The sequence below is a fragment of the Kryptolebias marmoratus genome, linkage group LG3, assembly GCF_001649575.2.
Source record: "Kryptolebias marmoratus isolate JLee-2015 linkage group LG3, ASM164957v2, whole genome shotgun sequence".
NCBI lineage: Eukaryota > Metazoa > Chordata > Actinopteri > Cyprinodontiformes > Rivulidae > Kryptolebias > Kryptolebias marmoratus.
Genome location: NC_051432.1, coordinates 10,910,954 through 10,923,765, shown reverse-complemented (window position 1 = coordinate 10,923,765; position 12,812 = coordinate 10,910,954). Strand labels below are relative to the sequence as shown.

At 39.5% G+C, this 12,812-nt stretch overlaps 1 protein-coding gene across 1 annotated transcript; it reads left to right on the top strand.

Moving 5' to 3' along the window:
* The first annotated feature begins 3,620 nt into the window (after positions 1 to 3,620).
* Positions 3,621 to 11,834, top strand: bdh2 (3-hydroxybutyrate dehydrogenase, type 2). Its single transcript, XM_017413206.2, has 10 exons — positions 3,621 to 3,689; positions 5,272 to 5,368; positions 6,183 to 6,261; positions 7,608 to 7,704; positions 9,366 to 9,474; positions 9,801 to 9,861; positions 10,030 to 10,143; positions 11,167 to 11,225; positions 11,374 to 11,466; positions 11,544 to 11,834. Exons 2-10 carry the CDS (start codon positions 5,297 to 5,299, stop codon positions 11,595 to 11,597), a joined length of 738 nt encoding a protein of 245 aa, XP_017268695.1. The 5' UTR covers positions 3,621 to 3,689; positions 5,272 to 5,296; the 3' UTR covers positions 11,598 to 11,834.
* The last annotated feature ends 978 nt before the right edge of the window (positions 11,835 to 12,812 follow it).

The window sequence follows — 12,812 nt, the reverse complement described above, 5'->3', positions numbered from 1 at the left end:
ATACTAAGAAGAGACACTAGACAGATGGTATTTTCCTAAAATGTAATGAAACAAAATCAATAACTCTTGTAATGTTTAATTTACAAACAAAAAAATACATGTAATACAAATATCTGCTGAATTATTTTCAGTTTCACTGACTGGCAAATCCCATCCTGATTCAACAGTTGCAGTTTTCATCAGGACCTTTCCTTTATATTGCCTAATAAATAAAAAGAAGACACAATTTCACTGGGAAGTAAAAAGGATGCTGGATAGAACAAACTGCAGGCAGCCCCTATTTGAGGCAAAGGAAAAAGGCTACAAACATTCATCAAAAGTAATATAAACATCTTATCTTTTATGATTTCTTGTTTGCCTCCTGTTATTTTATGTGTGGAGAGGAGAGAAGCCCTTCCTAGATATCCCTCTCTCCAGGGTCGCTTGGTAGAGGGATGTCTGGGCTTCTCTTCTTGACCTGCCAAAGCCTCAGATAAGCAGTAGAAAATGAATAGATGGATTACTTTATGTGTGTGTGTGTACTTGATTTTTGTTACCTTTTTAGAACCTTTTCTGGTACAAAAACCCTACCTTGAGAGGACAGGTAGTCCTTTTGGGACCAAAGCCCTATCCTACTACAATGGAATGCCATTTTTGAGTTATTTTTAAATTAGTTTTAGGTTTAAGGTGTAAATGGAGCTTAGGTCAGAGTTAAGCATGTACTAGTAATGGTTAGGTTTCGCATAAGAGTCAGTGTAAGGCTACAGAAATAATGGAAGTCAACACAAAGTCCTAATAAGGATAGAAATACAAGTCTGTGTGTGTGTGTGTGTGTGTGTGTGTGTGTGTGTATTTAAAAATCATAGTTTTATTTTCAGGCATTGGCTAAAAGGCCTTAATGCAAAGCATTATTTGATTGATGTATAACAATGTCTTTTTTCTCAGTGTTGGTCCTCTTCAAATAAAATCAAATACAATTTTGATATTATTTAAATTTGCACCAATTTAAACTTTTTAAAAAATTTATCAAATCACAATTCTTTTCATTTAAAATGATGAAAACAAATCTATTGTTTTCAAACTTTACATTACAGGAAATTAAACACAGAGGCAATTTAATTGTGTAATATATACAAAAACCTGAGATTAAAGCATAAGAAAATTATTGTCCACAATAACAAACAACATGAGGTCTTGAGCCTTCTATTTGCTTTATCATTTTGTTTGATTGTCCACTGATTGAAGTTTTAAGTGTGCAGCTGCCTGACAAGATAATCATGGCACTCTCAATTTGCTTTGCTTCATTCAAGAACAAAAGCAAAATTATTCATACATACTTAAGCATTCAACACACCCACGCAGACATAGCTTACAGGGTGTCTGACATCATGGTTCACTAAACACACTGTATGTTTTGGTTCATCTGGAGGTAACTTCCAGCAGGTGGTGAATTTAATCGAACTTCAGTATGCTCATATCTGTGTGGAGCTGAAATAAATTGGAGTGCCATGTGGAGTCACTTTAATTTCTCGTGCGAACAGTTTTTCCATAATAAATCTTATCTGTCAACACACGGTTTATAAAACCGTGTGACTCTTGTGTGTGATGAGAACTTTAAGATGTCAGGGAATAATAGAATACTCTTTTTTTATATCAAACCCCAGCTTTAATAAAAATAGACAAAGCATTCTGTCTTCAGTAACAACTGTGACTACTTTGTTTAGTTGAAAATAAAACTGATTCAATAATATGGCTCAGTGTTTTTTTTAATTAAATCATTCAGCTGGTGAACACTGTATAATTAGTTGAAGGTTGTACAGGTGTCATGGAGAAAAGACACTTTAACAAATTATAATTGTAAGGGCCTGCTGCAGAAGGTGAAAGGTCACATTTTCACCTGTGTGTGAGTGTGCCAATTAAAAAAAAAAAAGGTTAAAAACATAAACAACTGGACTTCTGTTTTGCAGTTGAAGATGTTTCGCTTCACACGCGAGGACTTTAATCAATTTAAAAAAGCAGAGAGTGTGGACAGGATATCCTGTTTTTTTTAGATTTTCTCCCTGACTTGACAAAAGGCCAGTTAGGATGTCCTAACTGGCCTTTTGTCTAGTCAGGGAGAAAATCCAAAAAAACACACGCCACTGAACAGAATAAGAAGAACAAATGCAAAAACAATGTCACCCCTCATGTTGCTGGAGTATCTGAGGAACTCAGAAGGATTTTCTTCAAACACAACATCCGGGTGCATTTCAAAATCAACAGGATCCTCAGACAGAGGGGCCATATACACCACTCTGTTTCTCAGTGAAGTAGTAGATTTTCTGCTGCGGTTCAGTCGTTCATCTACACGACAACAGCGCTCGTTTTTTCTGAAACTGAAGCTTTCTGGACTCAGGTCTCAGAGTGGAGATTTTTGTACACTGCCATTTGCATTTCAAAGGAAGACGCAAACGTGTGAAATCGCACATGCACGCCACAGACAGCTGCACTCAGTAGCGGTTCTGCACATGCACAGCAGTAATAATAGCAGACAGCAGAGGACTGTTTGTGCTGCTCATTCTTTTAACATGTAGCAGCAATCCAACCTCACGTCCGTGAATTCACAGTTTGGATGTTGCTGTTTACATATTCCAGACTGCATGCCCAGCATCAGTGTTGCCAGATCCCCAACATGCACTTTGAGATCTACACATTGCGCAAATACTCTGTGTAAAACTTTGTTAGAGTCAACCTGTCTGTTAGCAAAATATCCCATGAACCACAGGATAGATTTTAATGAAACTCTAAGAAAGTAAATCTTGGCTGTACATTTAAACTCATTAACATTTGGAGTCAACCCAAGTCAAGATGGTCCCCACAGCTAATCACCCTTAGCCACTATAAAAATGACTGTGACTCGGTCAATTTTACAGATATTGAGCTAAATTTGGTTTGCAGCTGAGAGCCATCCTCAACACCTTATCTGAGCGCTTTTATATCTTGCAAGATTTCACTGTATTGCATGAGCTGTGCATAATATAATTGACTAGATTTGACCAAAGTCGCTGCAATGTCATACCTTCTCAGCATGAAATGATTTTAGTTTAAAACTCTGGTATGAAAGGCGGCAGGTGGTATGTGTTCCTCCAAAGAATGCCAAGTATTTAATTTCTCTTTGTTTTGTGGCATTATAGGCTACTGAATGTTTACTCTTTAGTTCTGAGCTTTCATTCATTTTTTTAGACTATGAACCCTCAGTCATATCCAGGCCTGTGTAGAACTTTAACCAGATATAAAAGGTTACTAATCTTCACTGGTGACTTGAGGATTAAGACAGATCACAAAGACCGAATAAGAAGTAAAGACTACCCCACCCCATGTTGCACTATGCGTTATTAATTTGTCTCTTCTTAAACAATGTTAGATATTTCATAAAATTAATCTACAGTATATCAGAAAGTTCATACACTGTGAGTTGCAGTGGTACAAACAAGTTTTTATAATAGTAACAATGTAAAGAAAAACAGAAATTGACCAGATTATATACATTTAATTTACAGAATAGAAAAATAATAGTAATGTGACAAAATGTGGATCACTGGATCCGCGTTCTCTTTTCAGTGAGGACTGTTTCTTTAACAGACCACTTCCTGGTCTCCAGCCAATCCCCGTGCGAGTACGACGTCACGTGTCGGACTTCGCTCACCGTGGTGTGTAAGCTGCAAAGAGAGGTGAGTGTTTGAGTTCGACTTTATCTCTTAACTTTCTTGGCCGCCTTTAACTTGCAAAAATTCGCCGTTCCGTGCTCTTTGACGGCCTTCAACATGTTGTTTAGCTTGTTTTGCCTAAAATAAAGTTGGTGTTTAAGAGCTAACTTTCAGAAATGCATGCAGTCTAAAAATACATGCGAGCAGTTCCACTCTCTGTTAAAAACAACCATGGATCCATTTTTTTTTTAATTTGAGCAACGGTAGAGCCAGTTAAAGTACAACAAGACATGCTGCTCCTAAAATATAAAAATATGTATTTTGTTATGTTGTTTTGGTAAAGTGCCAGCAGAGAGAAGTATAATTTCCCAGCATTCAGCAGTTCAGATTGACTGCTGCACCTCAAGTATGACAATGGTAGCTGTAATTTGTTGTTCACCATTTTGCCAAAGTTTAAAAAAAAAATAAAAAAAAACTACCAAATATGAGCTAGAATAGAGTAGAATAGAATGTTTAGGAAGTGCTAATTTGTGCTTCAGAGTTTGATCACATAAAGGTTAAATGGAAATTCAGATCATTTAAAGTGGAGTTCTGTGGCGGGGTTATAAATAATATCTTACCTGTTGTAGATAGCTCTTTGGACAACCTCATTTGGAAGAAACAGAGTTTGATTCTGGCCTTAGTTGTAGTGGTTTGTTTTAGAAACTGATTGATGTGTTTCATCATTTTTTAGTAATCAGGGCAGCCAATGGCCAATATATGTAATCCATCCATCCACTTTCTTTGTTTTTTTTGTGCGGGGGATCTGGGGTCTATCCTCAGCAGTCATTGTGCAAGAATGTAACATATCTGCTTGACTTACATAAACGTACAGTACTCAAAGATACTTAAAAGAATTTGGACACTTAAATGATATACACAGAGACTAAACTAAATTGTGGGCTACAGTGAGCTGGTCTTCATCTTCCTACTTGGTAACCGGTTAAGTATGTGCAAGTATGACCGTTTGCCGATTTATAAAAAAAAAAAAAAAGTGGTAAATGTTGGCCGATTAAATTAATTACACAAACCTCTACTTTTTATAAACACAGTTTTATAAACCTTTACATGATACATATTAGGTTAGCATTTCATGCTTTTGTTCAACATAGAGACCTATGTTTGGCGGCAGCAGCTGTCTGTAGCACTTCTGGAGCAGCCTGGGGCACGTCCAGCTGGCACGTCATGATGCAGTGGTTTAACAAACGGTGTTCAATTCCTGTGGCTGGAGTTGTTTTAAGGCGTCAGCAATCCAGTTTGGTTTTGGCTCCACTTGCACTAGTCGCTACTTTGTCGATCTGATCAGAATTAAACACATTTCTTCAAACGGAAGGTGTTCAAAAAAAAAACTACCTGTAACTGTTCCCACGTCAAAAGATCTGAACTATCCCTTTAAACCTTTAACTGTGGGGCTGCTTCGCCTTTATTATCTGAATTCTTTAAACTATTGGTAACAAAAAGCTGACTGAATTGATTCCTATTCAGAGAGAGAGAGAGAGAGAGAGAGGAGTTATTGTCAGAATGAGCTTGTTTCTGATCAGTACGCTTGTTTTTCTGTCTGTCTCAGCCACAGGAGCGGTGAAAGGTGCACCATGGGACGACTGGATGGGAAAGTGATCGTGTTATCTGCTGCCGCGCAGGGGATTGGACGTGCTGCTGCTATCGTAAAAGGCTTTAATTAAAACCTTCTTGCTAGCGCGCGTCATTGGGAATCTCATGCTTGCGAACTTCTATGTGCAGAGTGTGCTCTCTTATACATCCCGTGATACGTTTATTTTTAATTCTTAAAAATAAACATATAATAAATGTGTAATTTTTTTTTTTGCAAGCGGTGAGCTTTTTCTTCCTGATGGCAACTCTCCAGAAGCAAAAAAACACCTTCGCTTTAGTGCTCAGTGATTTCAGGGTCGGTGAAAACACGCATTCGGGGCCAGTCTCACCATAAAGATAACAAAACACTCGAGTCTTCTATGCATTCTTGTCAAGGCTGAGTCACCTGTTTTAAATATTAAGCTCTGCTTCAGTAGTTTCAGCTCACTGGATCACATCACATAGTTCAAAAAACTGCAAACGGTACGAGAGGACATGGCTAACTGTATTTACACTTTTAAAAGCGACAAGTGATTGAAATTAAAACGAGCTCAGATTAAAAATTGACCGCCTGCATTTCCTCGAGTGTGACATCTTGACTGGTATTGGTAATCTTTAAAACATTTGCTTCACTCAAGCGGCGTTTCAGATTTGTTAGGGAACCAGACATAACAACCTGTCATTGCGCCTTATCCTTGTTTCCTCCACTGTCAAATGTTTTTTTTTTTTAAGTAAACCTTATTTGTTCGACTTACAGCCAGAGAACAAAATGTTTGTTCTTTCAAAGGTTACATTGGCAGTGTGAGTTGCGTACTTTGAACTTTGGGAGCTCACTCAAGTCCTTTTTCTTTTTTTCTTTCCTTTCTTTTTTTTTTTTTTTACCTGCAGGCTTTTGCGAAGGAAGGCGCCCGGGTCACAGCAACGGACATAAACGGAGAGAAGCTGAAGGAGCTGGATGGCGTCAAAGGTAGCGAGGTTGATCTGTTCGTCGGTCTGCAGCTGCCATCTGCTGGGAAACCAGGGGGATGCAAACTGGACACCTTGACTCTTTACGTCCTAATTATAATGGGCAAACATTTAAAATTCTAGAACAACATTAACAAGATTCGTTTCCGACTTGAACATTTCAGGAGTAAAAAAAAAAAATGGTAATGATACTCGTATAAACAAATCAGGCCTGAGTTATCTTTTCTTTGGGAGACAAAACCTACAGAACTGCTGCTGCTCGTCAGTTCCCTAAATTAATTAAAAGCAGCTATTTAACATTGGGCTACTTGTTATTTTATTACGCATTCCTCTTCTTTTACCGCTGAGGCACCTTGAGTTGTTGTTCAGGGAGAAAACGGCTCGCTGATGGATTTCCCAGCTGAGGTCCAAATAAAGGATCATTTTATTATCCCTTTCTGGACGACCTTCCTAATTTACTCACATCTTTTATACAACAGACAGAACTTGCTGTGCAGGAGCCACATAACTAGTTCCTGCTGTGTACATTAAGCCCAATTCTAAAACCACACTGTAACTTTTTCTTGTCCGTTTTCACACTCATTTCAATGCTTACTGCTTTTTCTGGCATAACCTCGTTTTATTTACAGATTTAGTCTCCGTTCACTCAGTTAATATAATAAATTAGCCAGAATAAATCAAAGGGAATGAACACACCTCCTTCTCTGAGCATCTTTTCAGGGTGAATTGTTTTGTGTTTATGTATGTTTATGATGCTGCATTCGAATCTCTGTAGGTTTAATTTAATGGATTAGTTTAGCCAATTAAAGGGGTCATGTCTTGAATAAATCATTACATCAAATAAAGGATGCTTTAGGGAAGATGGAGCTCTTTTGTTAAATACAAACCACATTATTTCACTTTTTAAGTTGAAATAATTTACCTCACCTCCATAGTTAATCATTTTAAACTGGTTTTCTTGACATTTATGTCTTGTTGAAGGTTTTCTAGTAAACATCATTTTTCTTACAATTACCAATTAGAGCGAGGAGAATATCTGTGGTTTTTCTCAGTAAGTTACAGCTTTTGGTGTTTTAAGTTTACTTTTTTTCACCAGAATACTATATTCCCTCTCTATCAACTTTATTCTTATGTATTTATTTGGCTAGGACTCCTCTTCTGTGCCGTCACAGATTTACCAACATAGTTTTGCAAGATTGTTAAATAGTGAGTAAAAATGTATGTGTGGAAGTGTTCTACGCTTAAAGGTATTTACTTTTATGTAGCAAAGTAATAAAAATAAATGTGCTTTCATTATAAAAGAATAAAAACTAACTAGTGCTTTTCAAAATGTTTTTTCATCCTCAGGAATCAGGACCAAAGTGGTGGATGTGACTAAAAAGGACCAAGTGGAAGCTCTGGCCAAAGAACACGACCATGTTGATGTGCTGTTCAACGTTGCAGGGTACTTATGTTTATTTGATTTTAATCACATAATATATGAGTACGAACATAAAGAACAGTCTAGTTTTTTTTTTTTGAACATGTGTATTCAACCCCAACTCTGCTACAATTCTAAAATCCCCATACCATACAGTTACCGTATTTTCAGCACTATAGGGGGCACTGGGTTATAAGGCGCATTAAGCGAAACAAAACAGCCCTGTCTTTTCAGAGAATACTGCCTCAACGTAAAGGCCCCCACATACTCGGGCGTACTTCACTCCGCAGAGGTCCACCCAAAGATCAATTTTTATGACCGCATATGTGTACTCTGTGTCGCACAAAAAGCTGCCTGGCGAGAAACGGTGTTCACATCAGACTGTTCCGTGTACGACACAAACCTCTCGGGTGAGAATCGGCGCCAGCGCACAGCGTGACCGCCGCTCTCTGTGTAGCGCTGGCAGGTGTGCGGTGGCTACCCTGGTGGTGAAGAAACAGGGCTTAAGGCACCTTCTTTTCTTTTGTTTTTTAAAGCTAAGAGGTAAGCGATCTCTTCCTCCTCGTCTGGTGATGCCATGACTGAAATTTGTCACGGGAGAATTTTAGGCAATCTGTACGCTCGAGTATGAAGTCTCAACCATCCTTGGACAGTCCGCGTGGAGTCTGCGCGGCTCACGGAGTACGCACAGTCCGCCCGAGTATGCGGGGGCCTAATGACTTTGGGCTCTGTGTGAGGGACAGACAGCTTTACAGTTTTTTTTTTTTCGTTTTTAAATCTCAGAGCAGCAGTGATTTCTAACCATAGAAGGTGAAAGGGCAATAATGCTTCTGTGAATGTATACATGTGTTCATTTGTCGCTTAATATCTCATGAACCACTGGATGGATTTTACTGAAACTCCAGGGCAGTAATCACTGGATGTACGTTTAAAACCGATTAACTTTTGGAATCAACTCAAATCTAATTGGCCACCACAACCTAGTGATTTTAGCAAACACAACCAAAGCTAAAACTCAGCCACTTTTACAGATACTGAGCTAAAATGTAGTGTTTTAGTAAATGAGCATCATCCCCAACAGATACTCCCGGGTGTTGTGCATGATCGTCGCTTAAAACCTTGGCATTTAACTGTGGGTGTCAACTCTGTTTGTCTGTTAGCAAATTGTCTCATGAACCACTGGACAAATTTTATTGAAGTTCCCATAAAGTAATCATTGAAGAGTCACCACACGTCAAGATAACTGCCACAGCTAATTGACATTAACCAACACAAAAGCAGCTCTAACTCAATCAGTTTTATGGAAATTGGGCTAAAATTTGTCATGGTGGTAGATGAGAGTCATCTTAAACACATCATCCGAATGCTAATGCATCTCACCAGATCTCGCAGTATCACATGAGATCGTGCATAACGTCATTCAGGTTTGACTGAAACGACTACAACTCTGACCCTTCACATCATAAGATAATTAGGTTAAAACTCTGGCATCAAAGACAGTGAGCGGGGTCATTTCTTCAAGCAATCGTAGGCCCTCAATACCTCTAATACTGTTTAACTTTATTTTTTATTTATCCGACGGATCAGGCGTTCTAACCCCCAGCCTGAGCCATTTGACCTGAAGGTGTTGTTGGAATGGAGTGAGTCTATTTCAGCTACTGTGTTCTTCTCCATGCTGCATACAGGTTTGTGCAACACGGCACCATCCTGGACTGTGAGGAGGCCGACTGGGACTTCACCATGAACGTGAACGTGCGCAGCATGTACCTCATGTGCAAGGCTTTCCTCCCTAAGGTGACCCTTCCCCACTTCATCGGTCAGTCAGCACAGACGGGGACGAAACGCGCGCCGCCGCAAACCGAGCGACATATGCCTTCAGTGTTGTGCTCGTTCTTTGTCTCCAAGGATTAGCTGTATTACTCTGAGCCCGTGACATGATGGGCTGTGACTGTCTGGCTGCTAATCCGGCTTTAGCCACAAACTGAGCAAACTGTCTGCTTGAAGGACTTGGAGCTCAAACCGAAACACAGTTATTTGCGTTTAAAAAAAATCAAAAACCTGACGCATTAAGATCGTTTTCTGATTTTATGTCACCATCCAGTTTTATTGTGTCTCTCTAGATGTTAGAGAAGAAGTCAGGAAACATTATCAACATGGCGTCTGTAGCTTCAAGCATAAAAGGTGACTAATCTTCCACTTTTTTATGTACGGTACTCTGAATGTTGGTATAATTAAAGACTCCATGTCGCTGAAGTTCGACCATTTATTCTAGTCTTTTTTTCTATCAGATAATTCTTTACGTCTGTGCGCGTGTCTACGTTGTGAGTGACGTGTGCTTCTTGGACACAGGTGTGGTGAACCGGTGTGTCTACAGTACCTCGAAGGCAGCTGTGATTGGGCTCACCAAATCGATAGCTGCAGACTTCCTTGAGCAAGGCATTCGCTGTAATTGTGTTTGTCCTGGTAAGTCTTAAACAATGAGCCAAATAACATATGCTCACACACCATTAGTCATCTTAGTATACTCTGAACTTACTGGAGACCACCTGTAGCATTGTTTTTAGAAAACGAGGGGGGGGGGGGTTCTGTGTTAGCAGACATTTTGTACTTATAGACACAAGCTGTCTGTTGCTTGAAGAGATAGTTCAGATCTTTGGAAGTGGGGTTCTTTAATAAAGTTTATGAACAGTTACTATCTTGCCTGTTGTAGATGGCTCTTGAACATCCTTGATTCGAAGGAAATGAATGGCAAGCTTTTTACACCAGAGTTTTAAACGGAAATCATCTTCTGACGAGGGACAAAGGGACACCTTTGCCTTTGGCAGCAGGCGATAAAGAGTTTAATTCTGAGGTTAGCTCATGCAAAACCAAAGTGGACTGCTGCAGTCCTAAAACAACTTTAGCCTCAAAAAGCTTCACAGTAGAAAAATTTTTACACTGCCACTGCTTTCACGTTACACGGGTTTTCCAGCAGAAACATCATGATATTCCTGCTGAATGCACACAGACTGCACCAGAAGAGTTACAGCTAGCTGCTGCTGTTATTTTTATGTAATTGCTGCGTAAGAAAAACTGATGGCAGTGCATGGTGTTCCCATGAACTGCTCTGAAGTTGTTGGGATTCGGCTTGTTTTAAGATGGCAGCGATCCACTTCTGTCTTGGCCTTGCTCTGACTAGCCATTAGTGCATCATTCAGCTCAGATTTTAAAGCTAGTTCTTCAAACTGAGGTAAAAAAAAACTGGTTCAAAGAGCTATTTACAACTGTTTACAAGCTTTCGACAGATCCCTAAATCAAAAGATCGGAACTATGACTTGTAAAGACAATTTAGATAAGTGCCTTTGAGGGCTGCCCAATCTTGTGCGTATCTAGAGTTATTTTTGCAGCAGACTTGACCTTGTTATCGAGTTTACCCCTTTTAAGTGCAAAGTTGATCCTGCACTCAACGTTCTGTTAAAACACGCCTGCTGGTTTCTGTTTCCTCAGGGACTGTTGATACTCCGTCACTGAGGGGTAGGATCCAGGCACAACCGGACCCGGAACAAGTACCGTAGACTCCCGATTTACCTTATCTCGGGCCTAATCCGATAGTAACTCCTGCACGTGCAATCTAACACGTTATCTCGGGCAAAAGGAAATCTTAATGGCTGGCTGTTAAAGTTAATAAACGCTACAGCTTTGATTTGCTTCCAGGCTTACAAGGATATCATGGCGAGACAGAAAACTGGCAGAATGTGCACAGCCGAGGAGGTGGCGCACCTCTGTGTGTACCTGGCCTCGGATGAGGTGAGTGCTCACAAAGGTGTGTTAGGATTTACTGAGCGTGTTTATTTTCTAAGATTTATTGTTGTTGTGCTCCACAGTCAGCCTATGTGACTGGAAACGAGCACATCATTGATGGAGGATGGCGTCTTTGAAGAACCAGTGACATTCTCCTTATAATCCTTCAGAACAAGAGGAACAACCCATAATCAAAATGACGGCTAGATAATCTGATGGCCGTTCTTTAGATTTTGCACATTATTTTGCATGTTTGTCGAAAATGTGCATTCTTTCCGTATTAGGCGTTTATGTTGGAACTGATAACAAATGTCATTGGATCTTGTGTCATACGCTTCCAACAAAATAAACATTAATTTTTAGTTCTTCACAAATCAGTCTACTTTTGGATTTCTTTGTACAGAGTGGTGAAACTGTTACTGAAACATCTTAAACTCGCTGTGCATATAAGCAAACAAGTATAATTTAAATGCATTTATAATACAATTTCAAAAAATCGGATTCTGTAAACTATAAATGAGTACGAAGCTGTGTACTCAAAGAAAGCAAGCAGATTGCATTGATTGGTGGATTTGATTCAGTCCTCCTTCTTGAGCAAGCAGAGTGGCAGGCAACAGTGGAGAGAAAAAACTCCCCTTCAACGGGAAGAAACTTTCAGCCAGAACCAGAACCAGGCTTAGGACGGGCGGCCATCTGCCTCAACCGGCTGGGGTTAGAGAGGACAGGAAAGAGACGCAAGGTGTCGTCACAAAAACGTTTTCTGCTAAGCCTGCAGAGGCGAGCCGCTCTGTGGCTGTTCGTAAATCCCCAATCAAGCCGGCCACGTCCTGCTACAATGTAATCTAATATCAAGTAAGATGGCACTGCAGAACCACAAACCGTTTTCTGTATTTGTTACAGGTTTGTCAGGACTTCCCGTTGCGGCTCAGAAAGAATGACGTCATCGTCTAAGGCCCAGATTGAAAATACTTTATGGAGGAGGCTATAGTCAGAGGCAACTGGCTACAAATACCAATGAGGAAAAAGAAGAGAACACACAAAAGTTATCGATAATAATAACAGAGCTGCACAGTATAATTAATAAAAATCTATCCTTACTGCAATATTAGTGTTTGCAATATCAAGATTGCAAAGAATTGCAATGAATTGCTGACAAAAACAAAGCAAAACAAACAAAAAAAAGCCGCATGGCAGTAATTAATTTGACGACTGAATAAACTTAAATGTTCACAGCCGATTTAAATGATAGTGCCCATAACAGTAAAGCACACAGAGAGTATTTTCAGTGTTTTGATGACAAAAGAAACAGTTAAGAGGGGGGAAATTGTGGCCATGGATATGGTTGTTGCAAT